Source organism: Polyodon spathula, chromosome 1, assembly GCF_017654505.1.
Source record: "Polyodon spathula isolate WHYD16114869_AA chromosome 1, ASM1765450v1, whole genome shotgun sequence".
NCBI classification, from domain to species: Eukaryota; Metazoa; Chordata; class Actinopteri; order Acipenseriformes; family Polyodontidae; genus Polyodon; species Polyodon spathula.
The window spans coordinates 61,266,004-61,289,974 of NC_054534.1; the positions used below are offsets into that span (position 1 = coordinate 61,266,004).

Here is a 23,971-nt window from a genome sequence, read left to right on the forward strand (position 1 = left end):
TTAATATTGTTGGTAATTTAGGTAGGCATGAATTTGACGAGTTGCAATTTTATCCAATAGTTTAAAAACTCCTATGAAAATACTTCAAAGCAGAAATCTTAAGCATGTAATCCCTTTTTTAAAGAGGAAACTTCTCTTTCGTGATTCAGTTGCAGGTTGTGTAGCTGTGCTAAAATTTAAATTTCGTTTAAATAGAGAGGATAAACTCACTGCTGAAACAGGACCCGCCCCTGATAATGTCTGTCAATCCATGGCTTTCCAAACCCGCAGTGTAGTGGAGAAAGTACTAGCGCAGGACCATCATGGCAAATCAAACAGCAGTTTGTGCCATTTTTCTCATTGTCTGCGCGTTATCTGGATCATGCCTGGCAAGCAGAAAACTCTTAGTTTTTCTAATAGATGGCTTTCGTTATGATTATATAAACGACAATGAGTTGCCCTCCCTGCCTGGTTTCAAGGGAATTGCAGACAGTGGTGTTAAAGCGGATTACATGACCCCTGAATTTCCAAGCCTTTCGTATCCTAATTATTATTCTCTCATGACAGGTAAGCGTTTCTGTTTTAGAGTGTACCGTAATTTAAGTTATTTAAAAAAAAAGAAAAAAAAAAAAAATTCACTGTATTGCTTAGGGTACTGTTGTATTTGATGATGTAAAAGTTTCCCTAGGTACTGGTTAAGTTTGTTAACTTGTTTAAATAAGTTTGATTGTGAAACGTGAATTTCATAATTTACTTTATCATTTACAAATTTGGCAGGAGTCTAGTGAATCACACATTTGACAGGATAACTGCTTTTTTTTTTTTTTTTTTAAATGAATCATTTAAGAATCACTATTGTAAAACATAGTAACATTGTAATTGTGGATATGACATTTAAGTAGTAAGAAATTGGCAAAATAAAGGGTGAGATGAACCACAAAATAACAATGAAATTGCACCTCACAGATATTGGAATCTGCGTTGTATCATACATGATAAAAAAAAGAGCCATGAAGAATCATTTCTTCTGCTTGTGGAAAATGCACAAAACTCGTATGTTTTTCGATGAGGGGTAAATAATGAATCCATAAACAGTGATAACGATAATAGAATATTTCATTATTTAATTGAGCAATCCTTGTCTAGTATGGCAGTGAAGATACAAGAGTATGACTTTTGTATTGAAATAAATAAAACAATATATTCCCCCTCAAAAAAAAAAAAAAAAAAAAAAAACGTTGACAGGCTGTGGTTTAAAATATTATTTCTGTTTTTTTTTTCCTATTTAATACATAAAAATTCTGTTCACATCTTTTCCAAGAAAATTGAGCCATTCATTTGGGGATATTCTTTGGGGATTGTACAAAAATGCATTGCGTGTGTGGGTTTTATTACAAATATACTGAAATTGTTTTCCAAAACATCAGAATATCACATCTTTCAAAATACGTGATTTCAAGATGCCAACTACAGTATTGAAGCTGCCAATTTGAAGTTGATTGTTGTAATCTACAGGAGCAATACATTGTAGGGGGGTTGGGTGGTAGGTAGACACAGTAGTATTATGTTGGAGCGACTCTTTGAAGTCAATTTATAATATTGTAAAAGACAGAAACAGACTAGATTGAGCTTCCTATATTTATGGAGCTTTTGATATGCTCATTGGTGAACTAAGCTCTCGCTGTCTTTCTAGTGTTCACACACAAATAGCACAACCAATGGATATGTGAACTTCAAACTGTGAATCTCTGGCCTCACAACACATTTGAATCTGTCTTTGGCCAAGCAGGGCCAGATTTTTGTCATTACATTGCTTCAGTCAGTACGCTCAAGGAAGATGAACAACATGGCGTGCAACTGCATTTCAGTTGTAGTCAATAATATATGCCTCTTATTACCGTATCATCTACATGCAACTTCACATTGCACGTGGCTTACGTTGCATGGCTCGGGCCCTGCAGTAGAAAAACAACTAAGCTCCTCCTAAACCTCACCGGGCTGGCTCAGCACGGTCCCAGCTCCGCTCGGTTGTATAGTGGAAAAGAGGTATAACTGACAGAATGTTTTTTACAATCGTGTAAAAAAAAGTTTGTTTACGTTTAAAAACTACAAGTACCAAAGACGGGTTTGTCTTGACTCGTAGAGCTTTTAGACTTTAGACTTTTCTGATGTTCTACTTTACAAGATTTATGTACAAACAGCACTTGCACTGTATGAGATAATTTTCTATTGCTTACTTGAGTCATTGTTTGTTTGGCCCAGTACCCTTTAAATCTATAGATCTGCAGAAATAAGCATGTTCACATTTTATCTTAACTGCTTAGTGGGGCAAACTGATAAAATCTATCTTACAAACAACAGGTTTTAGCAAGGTTGTTCCAGCTAAAAATATTGTTCAATAGAAACCATAAGAGTAGAGATGCACAATGTTAGCAACGATTCTACTCCTTCAAATCAATATTATTCCCATTAATCAACAGGGGATTTTTTTTTTTTTTTGTTAAAAAGACAATAATACCTAATGAATGGTCACTTGCCCTGAGAGACTTCATCCCTTCCTTTCTAAATTTCCCTTGTACTCTTTCTACCCTGTATCTATTTAAGGAAAATAACTTGTATTTATAGAAATTCCTTACAAACATCATGTAAAAGTTGACTCGTACGACCGGGTCGTAGGAGAGGGCTGTACATTCGTCTCATATATATATATATATATATATATATATATATATATATATATATATATATATATATATATATTTAACAGAGATGGTTTAAAGAAGGAAAGCTAACAAGAGTTAAAATAAATCTGTTGTTTTTTTTTTTCCTGCTACGATGATTTTTAGAAAAATGTTTAAAAAAAATAATGACACAAAATAATTATAATGGTTATCATTATGTGCCAGTTGATAATTACAATACCTCTTTTTGTTTGAATAAAACCCTTTGCACCTATCTACTCACAAAGCATGCCGGTACATATAAAGGCAACAGAGTAACAAAGCAATCCACAAATTAGAATGAAACAGGAATCTCAACACAGCACAGTATTGCCAGGGACAACTGCCAAAGTAGCTGTGTGAAGCCCCCTTTGTGCATTAAAAAAAACAGAGAGGAAATGCAGCCTTATAAAAATGAAGTAAGACTCCAAACCTTTTGTAACAGGATGAGGAAGGTATAAGCAAGGAGATTACAATTAATTAATCCCAGTCCCAACTGCCCAGGGCAAGCCTGGAGGCACATTTTTAGTGTTTAGAAGTTACCCAGACAGCAATTTTTAGTTGGGCGAGCGTTGGGCTTGTGTTAGCAGTTTGGCTCGTCGGACCAACGTTGGAACAGCGTTATATAAAAGTGATGCAGGTCGGGCCAATGTTGGTGCAATGTTGTTTTTGGTGGTTATGAAACTGGGTCAACGTTGGCATATATTTGGTTTTTAGTTGTTAAAAAAATATTGTTCTGTAAATGCTTATTTTATTGTTTCACTTCCATGACTAACAAGCCCTGTCCTGCTGCAGATATGGCTGTGTCTGCTGAATTATTTCACAGACTGTTCTGATGAATATAGTTTCTGTTTAAAGTAGCTCATATTGTTTTACTAATCACATATCGGACACACATTCTTGTATATATATATATATATATATATATATATATATATATATATATATATATATATATATCAGACCCCTAACCAATTCTCTCATATTACCGAATTACAAATGGTACATTGAAATTTCGTTCTGTTTGATATTTTATTTTTAAACACTGAAACTCAGAATCAATTATTGTAAGGTGACATTGGTTTTATGTTTGGAAATATTTTTAAGAAAAATAAAAAACTGAAATATCTTGCTTGCATAAGTATTCAACCCCTGTGCTGTGGAAGCTCCCAGTTTGCACCGATAAAAGAAATTGCTCTAAAGAGGACACAATTACCTTACCATTGGCCTCCACCTGTGAACCATTAAAGTTGCTGTCACATTTTCTGGATAAAAACCCCACTATTGAAGGATCATTGGTAAGGCTTTGAATCTGAAGGAAAATGAAGACCAAAGAGCATTCTACAGAAGTTAGAGATAAAGTAATACAAATGCATAGATTAGGGAAAGGGTTCAAAATAATATCCAAGTGTTTGGATATCCCAGTGAGCACAGTTGGATCAATAATCAGGACGTGGAAGCTGCATCACACCACCCAGGCACTGCCAAGAAAAGGCCGTCCCTCAAAACTCAGATCTCTAACAAGAAGGAGACTTGTGAGAGAAGCCACAGAGAGGCCAACAATCACTTTGAAGGAGCTACAGAGTTCAGTGGCTGGGAGTGGAGTAATGGTGCACCAGTCAACCATATCAAGAGCTCAGCATAACACTGGCCTGTATGGGAGGGTGGCAAGAAAGAAGCCTTTACTCAAAAAGTACCATCTGAAAGCACATCTGGAGTTTGCCAGAAAGCATGAGAGTGACCCAACTGCAATGTGGGAACAGGTTTTGTGGTCAGATGAGAGCTTTTTGGCCAAAACTCAAAGTGCTATGTGTGGCGCAAACCTAACACTGCCCATGCCTCAAGACACACCATCCTTACAGTGAAGTAAGGGTGTGGCAGCATCATGCTGTAGGGATGCTTCTCATCAGCAGGGACTGGGCATCTTGTTACAATTGAAGGAAGAATGGATGGAGCAAAATACAGGAAAATACTGCAAGAGAATTTGCTTCAGTGCACTAAAAAACTGAAGCTTGGGAGGAAATTCACCTTTCAGCAGGACAATGATCCCAAGCACAAGGCCAAAGCAACATTGGAGTGGCTCAAGAACAAAAAGGTTCTACAGTGGCCCAGTCAAAGTCCTGATCTCAATCCCACTGAGAATCTGTGGCACTATTTGAAAATTGCGGTCCACAAGCGTCATCCAACCAACCTGAATAACCTGGAGCAAATCTGCCAAGAAGAATGGGCCAAAATCACTCCAACACTGTGTGCAAAGCTGATACATACTTACCCTATAAGACTTAAAGCTGTTATTGCAGTGAAAGGTGGCTCTACCAAATATTAATGTGTGGTAGTTGAATACTTATGCAAGCAAGATAGTTCAGTTTTTTTATTTTTATATCAAAGGATAGAAAAAAACGATGTTGTCCTTAACTGAGAGCAACGTTAAGGACATCAATGGATCAAAACAAAAAGCAACCCTATACAATTGCAGTAACCCACCCCCACCACCTTCATTGCTTTACTTTGTAACTCAAAGCATTCCCCTGTCAATACAAGTAAACAGATATATACAAAAAATATATAGTAGTTTTGTAAGTTTTTTCATCTGTGTTTTTATAATGTGTTTTTATAGTGGAATATACTATATCCATTGTGTTAACGGTTTGGAGCCTGGCACAGCTGTCTTGACCCAGACATGCAAATGCGCCCTGTTCCAGCTAGTCACTGACACAACATTGGACTGGTTGTTTAAATCAAGGAGTGATCCCCATTGTAGTCTGTAATAGGCATTACATATCTGTATGACGAGTTCACTGTACAGTATTTTAGGACCTACTTCAACACTGACACTATTATCAGTTACAGTGTCTTTGTCTGTGTGTGATGTAGATGGTAGCAAAAGAAGAGCCACTTGAAAATTCTGTCAGATGTAACAATGAAACAATGCCCTTGAACAGAGTCTAAATGGGCCAGGTAGGGTGAAATTCATTCACTAGGATAACCCTCAAGGCTCTTCTTAAAATTGTAGATGTTTTTTCTATTGGCCAGCAGTTATAAACACACCTCACATATCTAATGTTTAAATCATTTAATATCGATGATACAGACTTCAAATAAATCTGTTCCCTAGTTTATTTCCATGATGGAAAAACAAGTAAATTGTCATTAAACTCAGATGTTCTGTAATATACATATGCGTGGATAAAAGTGCCAGGGGTCTGCAAAAAATATGTTGGGAGTAGGACATTTTTACCATACTTTGGCAACTTATTTCTCTTACTGTATGACTGGTTGTGGCAAAGTGGTTTGTATTGCACAGGTGCAGTGGTAATGCGGTGCTCAGGGATGAGCATCAGTGTGGAGGATGAATCTCTTGGTGATGAGAGTGGGGGCCTGGCACAGTCTCTGCTTAATAGTATCAAACACCCCCTGACATTCTACTGTCCACTTAATCGAATTTGGTGCACTCTTTTTGGTGGGGTCAACTAAGGGATTGACCACTGTGGCATACTTGGGGGTAAATGTTTGGTAATAATCGGCTAACTCCAGTAGAGACCTCACCTGAGCCTTGGTTTTAGGGATTGCCACGTCCATCAAAGCTTGGACTGGTGACAATGGGTTTCACCCTTCCATTCCCCATTATAAATCCCAAATATTGCGTCTCTATTTTGGCAAACACACATTTTCTCAATTTGGCTGTCAGCCGGGCTACCCTTAGAGATTGAAGGATGGTCAAGATCCTAGCCAAATGCTCTCACCAGGTGGAGCTGTAAATAACCACATTGTCAATATATGCTGCCACATATTCACGATGTGGGCGTAAGACCTGGTCCATCAGTCTGTGAAAGACAACAGGGTGGACCATGTAGCCCAAACGGCATGGTTATGAAACAGCCCGTCAGGAGTTGAAAATGTGGTTTATCTCTAGAACTGTGGGTTAAGGAGATCTACCTGTATCCCTTCATTAGGTCCAGAGTGGAAATAAACCTAGCCATTTCTATCAAGAAGCTCGTCGAACCGAGGTATGGGTTAGGCTTCGAACTTGGCAATAGCGTTTATCTTACGAAAATCAATGCAGAAACGGTTGGTGCCGTCCTTTGTGGCAACCATCACAATTGGACTGCACCACTCACTCCTGGAAGGCTCAATCACCCCAAGTTCAAGCATCGCCCGTACCTCTTTGCTAATGCCACTTCGTCAACTTTCTGGGATCCGGTAAGGTTTCTCTCACATCGTGATACCTGGGGGAGAGATAATGGCATATTCAACAAGGTTAGTTTTACCGGGCAAGTCAGAAAAGCATCATGAAGCGATGCCCAATGTTTTTCCTCTTGGTTCACAAATCATCTCAGTATTTGCTTTAAGGTCTGATTAAAACGCTCCACCAAAGTATCTGTCTGTGGATGATAAACAGATGTCCTAATGGGATATATTTTTTGGTTTTTGTAAATTTGTTGTAATGTGATAGACAGAAAGTTAGTTCCATGATCAGAAGATTTCCTTGGGGATCCCTGCCCTAGCCATAATCTGCACTAGTTCTTTGGTTATTACGGCTGCACTAGTGGACCTCAATGGAACTGTCAGGGTATCATGTTGCATAATCTACCACCACTAATATATGCTTATACCCAGAATCAGAAGGTAGCAAAGGGCCCACTGTGTCCATTGCAATGCGTTCAAAGATAGTGGAAATAATTGGCATTGGTCCCAAAGGGGCGGGGTGCACTCGACCCAGCGCTGCTCTCTGTCAGTCGAGGTATGTGGCTACATATTTTAATACTTCCTTATGAAGCCCTACCCAATAAAATTGAGCCAATACCCGTTCCCTCGTTTTATCAGCTCCGAAGTGCCCTGCAAAGGGGATATCATGCACCAGCCTCATGACCTCCAGCTGACAAGACGGGGGAACCAGCAATTGTGTTACAGGCTGTCCTGTGCCCATGGCATGGTTTAGCCTATGTAACAATTGCCCCTTGATAATGAAGTGTGGAAATACTAAATACTAGATTGGAGCTGTTTCCGACTGTGCACCAGTGTGGGGTCATTGCTTTGGCCCAACACTAAGTCCACGCTCACTGCCCACTGGTCCGGTATATTGAGAGGGGCTGGAGTAGCCTCTGCCCTGGATGGCCCAGTAACCTCTCCGTCTCGGTCACACTGCGTACCAACTCCCTTTGATTGGCATTTATTACCATCCTAGCATTCTCCCACCAGACCCCAGCCTTTGTTTTTGTAAACTGCAATGTGGATAGGGCGGCAGGAGCACAGCACGGTGACTCCTTCCGGTTCTGCACACAGCAACAGCTCCTGTCTCTACACACAGAATCAGCTCTTGTCTCTCTGGCTCTGTACACTGCAGCAGCTCCCGTCTCTCTGGCTCTGCACACTGCAGCAGCTCCTGTCTCTACATACAGAATCAGTTCCTGTCTCTGGCTCTGTACACAGCATGGCAGGGCAGACTAAAAAATGTCATCAGCATCTCCAGCTCCGAGGATGAAGGGAACCTGACGGGGCTTGAGACGCTCCATTTTCTTGAATTTTTTTTCAGTTCCCGGTGGAATTAATAGGGAGCGCTATCCCATCCTGCCATCATATTTGGTAACGTTGATGTCGGTCAAGGCTGGCCAGCGGCAGAAATAGCAACCTAGACACAGTAACTGCAGTTAAGTGCTTTTGCACACTTTTAATGTTTACAAATAAAATCGTAACACATACAGGAACAAAATAACAGTTTAAAGAAAACACTCCTAAATACACACAGCACAACTACAACACCCAAGCACAGCTATCCTAGTGTTCTACCCTAACACACTTTTTACTCAAATGTTTGTTCTTATTTATGTCACTGTGCTTTGAATTCATTCTAGTTCAGTCCAGCCCTAACTGTGATTTTGGCTGCTACTGAAGATTTTTGGCTTGCTTTTTGTAACACTAGTAACACTTTGGCTTTTACTGACTGTTCTGTGGGAGGTAAATCCAAGTTAACTAGGTCATTTTCTGGAATGAATTAAATGAGTATGCCTCTGTAACACTTTGCTTTCCCCAATCAGCTCTAAATTAATTAACAGTTGTAATTCATTCTGCTTTAGATTTCTCCCACTAATGTACCCATCCACACACAGTTGAACAGTTAGCATGGAATGAGGGAAACACTTTTCAGGTGTCCATGGAGCCGGCCTGGTAAAAGGGGAGGGAATGAGCCACAGGAGGCAACTACTCTACTGGGCTTAATTGCAGTAAATCTGGGAATGGAAAGGTATGTTCTTAAGTCAGTCTTTATGTAATCTGTATAGTAGCTTTGTGGTAAGTGTTTTATATTTTAGTAGGAATAGTCAACCAATGACAGTGTCAAGCAGATATCCAAAATATATCAGCTAAAAGAGGACACGCATTGTGACAGGTTGGTATTCCCAGACCAGAAAGCTGACAGAGAGACACACAGGCAGGTACTACTGATGAAAGAGTGCTCTGGTGCGCCATTTTTATGGAAACAAAAAGTAAATTAAATGTTTTTACACAAAACATTGCTCACCGAGCAAAAATAAATATTTAAACAAAACAAATCTTGCACGCTAATCCCACGAACAAATACCGTATTGGTCTGCCCAGTACTAGTAGCTGGCTTTCTTACTGTTTTACTTTCAATTTTCATTTTTCTGTCTTTGTCTTTACCTCGCTCTCTCTCGCACACACTCTTGAACACCCCTCACGGAACAACAAAAGCTGCAGGCATTTATACCTGTGACCATGTGACAAAGAGCAAATGAATCCTAGTCGACAATCTCCCTCCCAATCTGTGAGGGCACTGTCTAACAGGAACAGAGTGCCTCGTACTGTTTGGTCTGGCAGTTCATTCTAGGGTCAGTCAGAAGACAGCCATCCAGGAAGGGGGCGGAGTCATAATAACTGAAGTCATCGCCCTACAGCGGTACGCGATGTGTCAGTCATGGATTGGAGGAGACGTGACTAAACTAACTATCGCAGGGGGCGTGACTAAGGGTATAATTGGGGATGTGACGATGTAATCTGTTCCTTGATGTGTTTATGAGAATGACTGAGAAAGGAAATGGACTGTGAAAAGCGTATCGTGAGTGTTAAGTGTTTTATTTGTTTGTTGAAACTAACTGTCTATGTTTGTCACTGCTAAACAGCTAACACAAACCATAAGCTGTCAGTACAAGCCAAGCCCGGACTACACTGCACGATTGTCACTGTGATTACCTTGCACCGCACCTGCACTCGGAGCACTCATTGTCAGGAGAAGTGACCATGTCTGTGTTGTGTGCTGTTTCTTGTATTATTATTTCGGGACTGAACCCCATGGTTTAAGTGCTGGCAATACACATTGTTGTGTAGATCCAGAAATATTATTTAACGGTCTCAAACAGAAAAAGAAAAAAAAAATAAAGAAGTGTTTTGAACCGTGAACCGTCTGTCATTGCTGAAGCACCTGAATCACCTGTACACCTGAGCACTTCAAAGCACAAATTAACACTCAATTATTCAATTCGGAGATGGTCACATTCTGCATGAGTTTTAGTTTGCATGGCCGACAGTTAATCACAGACTGCCAACCATGCATTTGCACAAGCTGTCTGGCAGAGACGACCTGTCAACACCGCCTCCGCCGGACCACATCCAAACCACACGCTGGTTTTAAATAAACAAAAAATACCTTCAAATCATACAATAAGAACATCACCCATTCCCAAACAATATGTTTCCTTTTAAACAGTAATACAGTACACCACAATGCATTTGAAATCATAACAGTACATTCACCCATGCTAAACAAACACAACACCTTTATTTACATGCAGGGCTTTTCCCCGCCCCCTCTAATTATGTACAGGGCTTTTCTTCTGCCCAGCCACAGGCATATTATAATCCCCTTTCTAAACTGTGAAGATAATGTTATTTAAGTATCATGTCTTAGCAGTCTTAAAAATATTGCTGTCATTAATTGTTATTTGACAGTAATGTTTTTTTTTTTTCATTAAATGTTTTTTATTTTTTCACCTTGTAATGTGGGTCTTTCTAACATTCAGGGGTCGTGTTAATATTTGTGAATGCAGGTTGGAAAAAAGAATCCAATGAATCAGTGACATGTATTATACTGTACTCATATCCAGCAGTGAGACATAAAAAAAACAGTTGACTTAGGTTATACTTTTACATACAGTAGGTGGTCTTTTTTTCCCCTAATAGTCTATAGAGCAAAAAACTCTCTGGCTTAGTGGACACCTTACCTTTACTAGTCCAATAGGCACAGACACTAGTGTCACAGTATAACATGCATCATCAGGAATTATTGGTCTCAGAGTGTCTATCAAACTAGTAAATTCACGGTTACATTTTTATGTGAACTGTGGATGGAGATTGGAGGTTGCAGGTAAAATAAATTAGTAGATTTTTTCTTGTTCCTTGCTGTTTTTGTTAATAAATATTTGGTATATTGTTGGTTTCTCATTCCAAAATCTTTATTCAGCACCCAGTCACACACACAGCTCCCTGTCACCTGCTCCGGAACCATGGCAATCACAACACAACCACCACCACAACAAAGCGTCGCAGCGCCTTTTATAACCCTAGCCCCCCCCTCCCCCCGCTACTCTATTCAAAACTTGCACATCCCATTGGTCCTCAGCCGCACGCTTCGGGCCAATGAGAACACACTACAATCCACTTCCTGCCAGCTTGATTGATGTCCCGCCTCCAACAAGTAGTTTTGAGTCTGACTCTATACTACACGGACTGTTCAACGATCCTACAGTTCATTCATCTGGTAACGTCCTGGTAAATTATAATAAGAAAGAGTAAGACCACAATAAATAAATGAGTATATTTAGGAATGTGAGTGTGGGAAGGTCTTGTGTCTCGTGCAGCCAACCAAGCAGATTGTCCAGTCCCAATTGTCCCACTTGTATGCGCTATGTTTCCTTTTGTTTTAGGTCGAAACTGTGAAGTCCACCAGATGATAGGAAACTATATGTGGGATGAGAAAACAAAAAAGTCTTTTGATATCGGAACCAATAACGACAGTCTCTTGCCGATGTGGTGGGATGGATCAGAGCCATTATGGGTCACTATGCAGAAAAGGAGAAAAAAAGTGAACATGTATTACTGGCCCGGTTAGTACCATGTCTTAACATTTTTCTAGTTATTTACGTTCATGTTGTTTGGAAGGTCACAGCATAACACTAACTCAATTTTCAATTCCTTTACTAAATATAAATCAAAGAAAGAAGCTCTATAATTTGAATAAAGGGTGCATATTAAACAGGGGCAGATTATTGTCCTCCCCCTCCCACAACACTCCCTGCTATCTGCACTTTTAGATATTCACCTGCTAATTCAGATTCCCTTTGTAAAACGTAATATCTGACTTTTCCGTACTATTTACTGGCAGGCTGTGAAGTGGAAATTCTAGGAGTTAGACCAGATTACTGTCGGCTTTATTACTACTATCCGTCAGATGCAGACTTCAGAGTTGCTGTTGATGACGCTGTGGAATCTTTGCGGTAAGAAATATTCTGCCCCACAGTGCAGAGGATTTTGTTGATATTTAGAAAGTAGCAGTTGCTTATTTTATTCGAAATAAATAATTTTCAATTAATTGTTTTAAGATCTAACATTGGGCAATACATCTGATTTTACTCTTAATACTTCTCAATGAAGTTTAAAGTAATACATTTGGTGTGAAAATTTACTGACCAGCAAAAGTAATAAACCAAATAAAGGATAAAGTTTGGTTGTGTTCTTCTGCTATACTATTTTAGTTTTTCATTCAATATCATGAGCACATTATGATTCAGTGCAATACATCATAATCAGGGGTTCGCATAGCTTTTAACATTAGTTTCTCACATGAGTACCAGCAAAAATGGTTTGATATGCACCAAAATGCAACCAAAACCTCCTCCTCTGACAGTTCAAACAAGTGGGATGGCAGTGTCACAACAATAGTTTATGAATGTTTAAGTAGGACCATGGATTGCTTGGTTATTACAATTTTTAGCAATTTTTATCCTACCACCATATTGCTGCCAACCCCCCAAAACTTTGTCACTTTATTAGTGTCATTGAACATGTTAGCTTCACGGCACAACAGTATTTATATAAGGATATAACTGAGGGTGAAAAATATATTATTTTAAGTAAAATGGTTAAGAAAATGTATTTTTTTTTCAACCTCACATTTAAATGTAACAGCTTTCAAACACCTCTTCTCATCCCCACTGCATTTGGGAAACAAAGTGTCAGCGAGTTTCCTTAATGCCACTCCTCGTAACTTCATCCCTCTTCTCTGAATGGATGGCTTAATAGAGATCCCTGCTATCATTGGTTGTTTCAGGTGCCTATTAAAAGAAAATTATCACTCTTATGAACTGGAGTGGTTCCACCTATCAATCTGCATTTAAAAAAAAAAAACTTGAAGCAGCCATTGATAGTGCTAGCAGGAAGGGACTCTAGTTAAATTTGAACCATGACAGAAACAGAGGTTAGGCAGGTAAGGCTCACACTGCAAGCGTGAGCACCCTCGCTACCTTTATGAAAAAATACTTTCCTGTTAAAAATGTGCTGACAGTACGGCTTTGTGTCTTAAAGAACATTATGGAAGTCCACAGTTTTCTTTATTGGTTCACATGCGTACCAGTTATGTGAACCCCTGATTATAATTCATGATGGTATTTGAATGGAAAAGTGACTTTTATACAAATGTGTAAAAATGCCTCATTAATAACTCATTTTAACAAGTTTTGCCTATGCACTACTTCCATCTTGTTTCTATTCAAATTATCAGCTGCTTGTGCCAAATGCCTTACTTAGTGTACAGGTATCTGCAATACACAGACAGATTGCGTATTCACTGGGCCTCAGCTGAAAGAAACATAATCCAGGTGACCCTTTGGTTCAGGTAACCACGAAGATATGTTTTACTGTATTTCCAACTGTGGCTACAAAATAATTTTTTTAACCCCTTCATTTCTGTTTTGGGCTTACATGTAAAGCAGCATGTCAAGGCTGTGCAAAGACATTTTGCATATGGTTTAAAGTTGCCTGTGAACAAAGATAGCCTTTGATGCCTATGCCATTCTAGTTTCAATAATATTTTCATGATACTTTTCCATTAGCAATGGCAGTGCAGACATGGCAGCTGTTTACTATGAGAGAAACGATGTGGAGGGTCATCACCATGGCCCCTTGTCAGCGCAGAGGAAGGAGGCCACAAAAAAATTGGACGAGGTGCTGAAGGACATGAATCAGAAAATCAAGGTCAGTCATTCCAGCACTGACAGCACACACTGACAAACCACTGATAAAGAACTGAGGTAAAATACTGTATCTTATAACAAACGTCCTCCTACCCATTGTGATACTTCTTGAGAAATTTTAATTACATTTAATCTTCAGCAATGACTTCTGGCTTTACAAACTACCCTCCTACTAATTTTGTAGTACTATGGGAATGGACTCAAAAACAAGGTGGCAATTTTTTATATTTGTGCAATTTAATAATTTTGTTTCATGAATGCAATATACTTTAGAGTTTTGCATGGGCAGTTGATTCCAAGGGGTTTGGTTTTTTGGTCAAAAATTCTTAATGAACAATAGCATCGGTAAAACACAAACACCTGACAAAGGAGGAGGAATCTTCTAAAATAATCAATGATGTGTCTGTAGTTTAGTAGTAGCTGAATGAACAGTAGCAGAAAAGTGGCTGCAGTATAAAGAAAACCTTGGCTCAGACAAAGCTTTGTTTTACTTCATGAATACTCTGCTAATCTTCTTGACTTCTTCATTTGTGGCAGGCGAAAAATCTACAGAATGACCTCAACGTTATCCTGTTTTCAGACCATGGCATGACAGAGCTTCAGTGGATGGAGAAAGTGATTGAACTTCAGACCTATATAAACCTGACAGATCTTGTGAAAATGATGGACAGGGGCCCAGTAGTCAATCTGTGGCCAAAAAAAGGCAAATTGGATGAAGTGAGTTGATCCAAGTTTGGGTTCCAGCTGATCTCTTTAACATCTCCGGTGAGACATGCTGTAGTTTGCATGTAATTTTAAAATTACAGAAACACAGTGCTTAAGTTATTTTATTTTTTTTAGGTTTACAATAAGCTAAAAGTGGTAAAAAGCATGACTGTGTATAAGAAAGAAGAAATCCCAGATCGCTTCCATTACAAGAAGGGGAGGTTTGTGTCCCCTTTGACCCTTGTAGCAGAACCAGGATGGTTCATTACTGAGGTAAGTCTTAGATCATAAACAACCTCTATATGAAAAAAAACACAAAAAAACCAAAACAAACAAATGTGCTTGATAGAAGTTTCACATTTTTTTCAAATGTATTTATTTAACTAGGATAGAACCCTTGAGGGGGTCGTCACAGGAGAAGGTGGCAGGAAATATAATTATAAAAGAGCAAAAGTAGAGAAACTATTCAAACAGGACAAGAACACTTAAAACAATCACAAAAACAGTAATACAAAATACATGCATAAATTTTTTTTTTTAAAAATTGAATTCCTGATTATAGTTAGTATTTACAGGATTTACAAACCTGGTCAGATTTTAAATACATAGTTATGAACAGTATTGTGAAGAGGTTGTTTTTATATTTAAAGGCAATGAGTTACAAAGATGAGATGCTTGATATCCAAAGACACTTTGTTGCATATTAGATCTCAATTTAGGACACATCATTTGATCTTAGTGAATAAGTAGAGTTACATGTCTCTAACAGTGATGTAAGTGAGGCTGTATGTTATAATATACTGACCAGCAACACATCAGACAATTCTAGAATATATTAAGCTCAAATAACAACTAATTTTAATAAGTTAATAAGCTAAAACCAATTTAAAAGAATACATGAGAATTTTGGTATTACCTGTAGCATACCCCCTCAAATGCCACAAACATCAAACCATTGTCAGTCCATTTGCATCTCATGGAATCAATCAATCTGTGAAACTTGATGTACTCCAAACATACTGTAAAGTAGACCGTTATCACGTAACTTCTTTTTTTTTTTTATCAAGTTGAGTAATTTATAACCATTTTGTGAATTTCACAATTCTCTCAGAACTGAGTATTGATTTATAAGTATTTGGAATAAAGACATTTTCAGCGCAGGAGGCTTGTGGGTGTTTTAGTTCATTCAAACTACAGTCATCAGTAACCAATCATTACTTTTCCAATGCCTCACATGATTTCAGTGTCCCTGTAATCTTCATGTGACTTCTTCAGGTGGAACGCAAGGACTGCACAAGAGAGCTGTTATCTTAAAGGAGTGTTCAGTACATTTTGTTCATTAATAGTTTTAGAAAGATACCATTAAAATATAAAAAATGCATTTACCATAACATACATCTTTTATAACAGAAAATGTGAAACCTATAGATTTACTGCCATTACTTGATTAGCTCCACATACTTTTGTAAGCTCTGTGTGATTAAATGTGATTTATGGTGTTATGTTTACAGCACTACTTAAAAGTACGTGTTTGGGAGATGGCAGATTACAAAATAAGCAAACAGGCCGTGGTCTCAGGCTTTTCAAAGGGTAGACGCTTCCCCTAATAAAGTCATGCCACTTTTAGTTTTAGTTAGTAGCACTTAAGTCAGTGCTCAAACAGCTCACTATTAGAGCCAATCCTACAACCTGCCCCGCACACTACTGAAAAATTTGGAGCCAGCTTTTTACCATTGTCATTTGAAACCTGTAAGCCACAGACTTACAGGTTTCACACCTACTGAAATCAACTGCAAGAATGTTAGGTTGCTTACTGTAACCCTGGTTCCCTGAAAGAGAAGACGACCACCAACAATACTTTTGGGATATGCCTGCCACAGGTCAGGTATTCACTGAGCATTTTATGTCAGAGCTGCCAGTAGTATACAGTGCAATAAAAGTGACTGTCAACACAGTATGTTTCCCAAAAAGACATTTATTTTAACACAAAAATAAAGAAACAATCCACCCCTTTACCAGCAACGGTATCGGGTGTTCACGGCGGGCTTGCAAACCCAATAATAATAATAATAATAATAATAATAATAATAATAATAATGCCAGTCCCAATCAAAAGGATTTAGTCCGTACCGCATCCTCTGTGCACAAAAGTGTACGTGCTTGACTCCGGGAAAGTGTGGTGAAAACTGACGTGGTGTTTGTGCAGGGCAGTGCTCTGGTGATTGCTGGCTTTGCAGCGACAGCTCCATGGTACTCTGTCCTCCTCTGTTAACACAGAATAGACACACACGTAATACAAAACAAACAACACAGGCTCCGGCCGCTTGTTTACGTTTCTCAGCACAAAAGCAGCATACTGACGTAGCTGCTTCCCCTTTGTACCCACAACCTCCTCCCTTCATAAGAACATAAGAACATAAGAAAGTTTACAAACGAGAGGAGGCCATTCGGCCCATCTTGCTCGTTTGGTTGTTAGTAGCTTATTGATCCCAGAATCTCATCAAGCAACTTCTTGAAGGATCCCAGGGTGTCAGCTTCAATAACATTACTGGGGAGTTGATTCCAGACCCTCACAATTCTCTGTGTAAAAAAGTGCCTTCTATTTTCTGTTCTGAATGCCCCTTTGTCTAATCTCCATTTGTGACCCCTGGTCCTTGTTTCTTTTTTCAGGCTGAAAAAGTCCCTTGGGTCGATACCTTTTAGAATTTTGAATGTTTGAATTAGGTCGCCACGTAGTCTTCTTTGTTCAAGCCTGAACAGATTCAATTCTTTTAGCCTGTCTGCATATGACATGCCTTTTAAGCCCGGAATAATTCTGGTCACTCTTCTTTGCACTCTTTCTAGAGCAGCAATATCTTTTTTATAGCGAGGTGACCAGAACTGCACACAATATTCAAGATGAGGTCTTACTAATGCATTGTACAGTTTTAACATTACTTCCCTTGATTTAAATTCGACACTTTTCACAATGTATCCGAGCATCCTGTTAGCCTTTTTTATAGCTTCCCCACATTGTCTAGATGAAGACATTTCTGAGTCAACAAAATCTCCTAGGTCTTTTTCATAGATTCCTTCTTCAATTTCAGTATCTCCCATATGATATTTATAATGTACATTTTTATTTCCTGCGTGCAGTACCTTACATTTTTCTCTATTAAATGTAATTTGCCATGTGTCTGCCCAGTTCTGAATCTTGTCTAGATCATTTTGAATGACCTTTTTGCTGCTACAGTGTTTGCCACTCCTCCTACTTTTGTGTCGTCTGCAAATTTAACAAGTTTGCTTACTATACCAGAATCTAAATCATTAATGTAGATTAGGAATAGCAGAGGACCTAATACTGATCCCTGTGGTACTCCACTGGTTACCACACTCCATTCTGAGGTTTTTCCTCTAATCAGTACTTTCTGTTTTCTACATGTTAACCACTCCCTAATCGATATACATGTGTTTCCTTGAATCCCAACTGCGTTCAGTTTGAGAATTAATCTTTTGTGCGGGACTTTGTCAAAAGCTTTCTGGAAATCTAAATAAACCATGTCATATGCTTTGCAATTATCCATTATCGATGCTGCATCCTCAAAAAAATCAAGCAAGTTAGTTAGACACGATCTCCCTTTCCTAAAACCATGTTGACTGTCTCCCAGGACCCTGTTACCATATAGGTAAATTTCCATTTTGGATCTTATTATAGTTTCCATAAGTTTGCATATAATAGAAGTCAGGCTTACTGGTCTGTAGTTACCTGGTTCAGTTTTGTTTCCCTTTTTGTGGATCGGTATTACGTTTGCAATTTTCCAGTCTGTCGGTACAACCCCTGTGTCAAGAGACTGCTGCATGATCTTGGTTAGCGGTTTGTAAATTACTTCTTTCATTTCTTTGAGTACTATTGGGAGGATCTCATCCGGCCCAGGGGATTTGTTTATTTTAAGAGCTCCTAGTCCCTTTAACACTTCTGCCTCAGTTATGCTAAAGTTATTTAAAACTGGATAGGAACTGGATGACATGTGGGGCATGTTGTCAGTATCTTCCTTTGTAAAAACTTGTGAAAAGTAATCATTTAATATATTTGCTATTTTTTTTTTCTTCATCTACGATTTTGCCATTTGTATCTCTTAAACATTTAATCTCCTCTTTGGATGTTCTCTTGCTGTTGTAATATTGGAAAAACATTTTGGAATTGGTTTTAGCTCCCTTAGCAATGTTCATTTATATTTCTCTCTTGGCCTTTCTAACTTCCTTTTTGACTTGCGTTTGCAGTTCCGTGTCCTCTTTCTGCGTACTTTCTTTTTGGTCCTTTTTTAATGCTCTGTAAAATGCCTTTTTTCACTGAATATTTTTTTTAATTGATCTATTAAACCATTTTGGCAATTTAGTTTTACATTTAGATTTGTCTACTTTAGGGATGTAATTGTTTTGCGCCTCTAGTACTACATTATTGAAAAATAACCATCCTTCTTCTGTGGGTGTTTTCTCTATTTTACTCCAATCTACTTCTGTTAGTCTCTGTTTCATACCTTCATAGTTTGCTTTTCTAAAATTGTAAACCTTAGCTTTAGTCATTACTTTTGGGGTTTTAAAAAACACTTCAAATGAGACCATGTTGTGGTCTGAGTTTGCCAGTGGTTCTCTGACCTCTGTTTTAGTTATTCTGTCTTTGTTATTTGAAAAGACTAAATCAAGGCATGCCTCCCCTCTAGTCGGTGCCTTGACAAATTGTGTTAGGAAGCAATCAACCCGTTGCCATGGTTTCTCCAATAGAGGGCCATCCCGCAGCTGATTGCAGTGGAGTCGTTCCGGGTACGTGCAACTACACGCTCCCCCTAATATAGTCACCTTCCTGTTTCCACCTACCGTCAAAGCGGTCAATCTAGGAGGCAGCGTACCGCTGTCCTTACACAGCGCCCTTTCTAATCGAGAAGGATATTTACAACATCGGTCCTTTCTCCCTTTATCACAAGGCATATAACGACCTAGTGGAGCCTGTCCTAGCTTTCTGCAAAGTGCCCATGACCGCATCAGATAGCCCTACGGTCCCGTTCAGGGGCCAGACCCATAATTGGAACCTGCCTGGTTCTAGATGCCAGAGAGTACCATTCACCTGACTGAAGAGAGCCAGGCGAAACAGGATCTCCCAGGGTTGGCCTTGTAGGAGCTGGCACAGGGTCAAAAACCAGATTCTCCTGGACCACCGGGGGGCCACTAGAAGAACTGTTTCCTTCTCTAACCGGACCTCCTGTAGGAAGACCGGGAGCAGCTGTATTGGTGGGAACGCGTAAAGGAGCGATAAATCGTTCACAACTCCAGTGCATTTATATGCAGGGATGTCCAACAGCCTATCCAAGAACCACAGACTCAGACTGCACCCCAACCTGAGTTGGATGCATCCATCATCACCACCTGACGGCATCCTTACACTTTTGCGCATGTGAAAGACTCACCTCCACCAGCACAGGGCTACCCAGCATACGTGTTACACAGTCAGCCGACGGTGTGTGTTGCGTTTGAGATGTATCTGGAAGGCATTGAACCACGCCTGCAGCAGTCGCATATGGAGTAACCCCAGCTCCCAGTTGGAGGGCTGATGAAGCCACGACCATCAGACCCAGCAACTTCTGACACTTTTGAATGACATCCACTCTCGTCTGACAGATATTCTTGCATTGTAAGGGAGGCCAGCCGGAGTCCCAGGTAAACCGTACAGTGCTGAGAAAAAGTTTGTGAACTCCGTAGGATTTTCACATATTTCGCATATTTCAAGCCTAAAATGTTATTAGGTGAGGTAGAGCCAGGGCCCGGTGGAGGATCACACGTCTCTTTTTATTTATTTATTCATTTATTTATTTTTAGCTGCAATAGCATAGAAAAAGCACAAAACATTCAGCGCTGTAAGGTTAGAAAGCAGACTACAATCACAAAGCGATGTAGGCTGTTGTGTTTATAGCTGAGTTCACAGTAAAACAATATAACATGACCTTGTCTTTATCCATGAATATTGTGAAGCAAAGCACCACTACGTTAAAGTAAGTTATTGCTTTTCATATGTAAATATCCCATAAAGTCTTTATATGTATATATGTTTGATATTGCAATTGTGTTATTGTACTTTTCTGAGTTTTGGAAGACTTCGATATTATCGATATCGTAATATGTGTACGATTTCGATATACAATTTTCACATCGTTGCCCACCACTAATTAATATCCAGTAGATAATTGAGAGAGGCTACAGTTAAGCAACCTATACTTATTTAAACAGAAACTTGATAAACAGAGAATAAAAACAGTTGGCTAAAAGTTCAAGTAGGATATACTCAATGAAGGTTAGAAACTGAAATTTATGTAGGGAAAACCTCTAACATGTCACTTTTTTTGTGTTCAATTCCGCATCCCTGCTCCCCATCTCCGCCCTTGCAGCTTCTTTCCTTGGTTTTCCTACTTATTATCCACGTTTTCTTGCTTGTTGCCAATTTGAAAATCCAGGTGGTAGATAGCACAATAATGTACCATCCTAAAATAAACACTGACACCTCATAAGGCTCAACAGACATACACAATTCCATATCTCAGGGCTGTTCTCAAAGAATGCCAACTCACAGTAATGGATAGGTGCCAAGACAAGCATGTGCAACCCTCTTAGCGCCTCTAAGCATGAAACTGTGCCACTGAATGTCTTTACTGTAATCAGGCCTCATACAATTGTTTGTTTTCAGAGTAAAACAAAGCTGCCTTACTGGGAAAATGCCACTGGGATAAGGGAGGGCTGGCAAAACGGCTGGCATGGCTATGACAATGAATTCACTGATATGAGAGGATTCTTCATGGCATATGGGCCAGGTAAAGCAACTTGTACAACTTGTGTTGCCTGATACCTTCTTAGCTAAAAAGTGTATCTAATAAAACAGAACGAGAACCACGGCAACAATGACTAGCTCACTATAAGAATTGTTTTAATGTTATTTATTTCCAGTTTACCCTTTAAAGAACAATAGCAACGGATGTAAGCTTTGATGTATCTGAGATGTCTTATCACTTGCTCCTTCTTAGTTTGAGATTACTTCTGGGAAACTTTCAAGACAACTAATATTATGTCCTTTACAGCTTTACAGAAGTCTAAACTAACTGCACTAAATATGAAAACCTGTGCATGTAGCTAATACTGTATGTTGGATGTTGCTCAGTTCACATGGAGGCTACGTTAGCCAATTTCCAGTTATTTCACCCTATCACTATATAAACTGTAATGTGCCTGGAGGTGCAGCAGTTTTGGAAAAGTCATTATTTAAATGCAATAATGCTTTTCCATTATTACAAATTACGCAACTCCTAGCACATTTTGATGGCCCGCAAATCAACTTTCTACAATAGTTTTCTACAAATTGGTAGGAATGTAACTCCGATAAATACAAATAAAGGGACGTATCATTGACATTACACGGACCCCACAATACGTGGTAGTTACTCTTTCATAAATGACTCTATGAAGAGATACTTCCCCCCTCAATGGGGGAGTTCAATGTCCCCCCTCAATGGGGGGGGGGGGGGTTAATGCATGTCATTGACTAAGAGATTAATGGTGGTGGCAGGTTTCGTATTATAGCTTACTCCGAGGTTTAAATCAAATGGCAATGTAAGTTAGAGGTTAAACAGTTTGAATGGATGAAGCCAAATCTCATCAAACAGGCTGGGCAGGCACTTTCCTTTGTAAGCAATGCAGAGGGGAACATTGGCTCAAAAACGAAACAAAGGCACAGATGTTTCAGGCATAACTTTCCATTCATTCCAGTGTTAGTCCCAGTTTTAGAAACAAATGTAATTTATGCATTTGTTTATTTATTTTTTTTATATTTATAGAAGATAAATTCCCCTAAAAGTTGGATTAGTCAGCCAATATTAAAATATATGGTCTGTCAGTGCTGAAACACCAGATGCAATTTGCAGCAGGTTTTTTTGTTAACCATAATCATATATTTATATCTGCAGCTGGGTGCTTTTGATTTAGTTTTATTTGACCTGTATTTTATTGGGCATGCTTTCCAGTATTTTTATGTTGCTTTACAATATTGGAACTAGAGTGGAGAGATGTCAGTTTAGTCATTTTCTATCTCAGACACACCTGTGTAATCAGGTAGTGGATTAAACTGGTGATTATTAAAACCTCTCATGACTTTCTCTAAGATTGCCAAATAACAAAACTATGCTAACTGTGCTATTATTTAATTCTACAACTGCTTCTATTGGTGCAACTTTTTAATTGGCATTTGAGAGAATATAATATGCAATTGAAAAGGTGAAGCTGCAGAAGGTAAATGTACTTGAAATACAAAACACAAAAGAATCAGAATTATCCATCCGAGGCTTAAAGGTATGAGTCAAACTTGCCTGTACGTATGTCGCTAACTTCATCTTTTTTCTTTTTCCTACAGATTTCAAAAAGGCCTATAGAGCTGCTCCAATCAGAGCGGTCGATGTTTACAATGTCATGTGTAATGTCGCAGGGATAAAGCCGCTGCCAAACAATGGCTCCTGGTCCAGAGTGGAATGCATGCTGAGCAGTAGTGCCAACTTGGCACAGCCCTTTGCACTAAGCAGCTGTATGCTGGCTGTCCTCCTGAGACTGCTAGCATAACACCCATATCAGCATAGCGCCCTTACCTCACTCCTTTAATAACGGAAGCAACATTTTATTCAATGTGTTTTTTTATAACTTAATTTTGTATTATTATTCATTTTACAGATACCTTAACATCTCCCCCCTCCCTTTTTAAAGTAATATTTGTAAACTGCATTTAGTTTCTTTTCATATAAGTTCTTACCAGCATAGCTAGAATTAAAAGAGGGGCGAAAAATGAATGCGGTTGCAAAAAATATATATCTTTTTTTTGTAGTTATTTTTGCTGCTGCAGAAGTTGCACTTCAAAAATTATATTTTAATAGACTGCAGTTTTTAATTTAGGAAAAAAAAAACTCTATAAATAATAAACATTTAACAACATTTCTGTTGTCTTCAGTGCTTCCTTCTTGAATGATTTGGCAATGAGCTGGGGGGGGGGGGGGGGGGGGATCCAATTTTTAAGAAAATTACTTGAAGGTCTGTTTTCTTTGGCCAGTGATGTAGTGATGTAGCCAGATCTGAACAGAGAGAAAATCAAAACTTCAGCCAGGCCTGAGGGACAAGCATATTTCATTTACAATTCCTTTTTAAAATCAATTCCCAATTCCCAATTATAATTCCATTTGGAGGACATGGAATTGGAATTGGAATTGGTTCATGGATGGTTCAACTGGATGGTTCATGGATGGTTCA

At 38.9% G+C, this 23,971-nt stretch overlaps 1 protein-coding gene across 1 annotated transcript; it reads left to right on the forward strand.

Moving 5' to 3' along the window:
* Positions 1-248: 248 nt before the first annotated feature.
* Positions 249-23,653, forward strand: LOC121320538 (glycerophosphocholine cholinephosphodiesterase ENPP6-like). The gene is made up of 8 exons (XM_041258947.1): positions 249-546; positions 11,636-11,815; positions 12,094-12,205; positions 13,820-13,961; positions 14,498-14,677; positions 14,801-14,938; positions 21,378-21,501; positions 23,091-23,653. Exons 1-8 carry the CDS (start codon positions 303-305, stop codon positions 23,291-23,293), a joined length of 1,323 nt encoding a protein of 440 aa, XP_041114881.1. The 5' UTR covers positions 249-302; the 3' UTR covers positions 23,294-23,653.
* Positions 23,654-23,971: the final 318 nt, after the last annotated feature.

Coding starts and splice junctions, on each gene's coding strand:
- LOC121320538 (XM_041258947.1), top strand. CDS start 303: ATGGCAAATCAAACAGCAGTTTGTGCCATTTTTCTCATTGTCTGCGCG. Junction 12,206..13,819: donor GACGCTGTGGAATCTTTGCG/GTAAGAAATATT, acceptor CTTTTCCATTAG/CAATGGCAGTGCAGACATGG. Junction 14,678..14,800: donor AAAAAGGCAAATTGGATGAA/GTGAGTTGATCC, acceptor TATTTTTTTTAG/GTTTACAATAAGCTAAAAGT.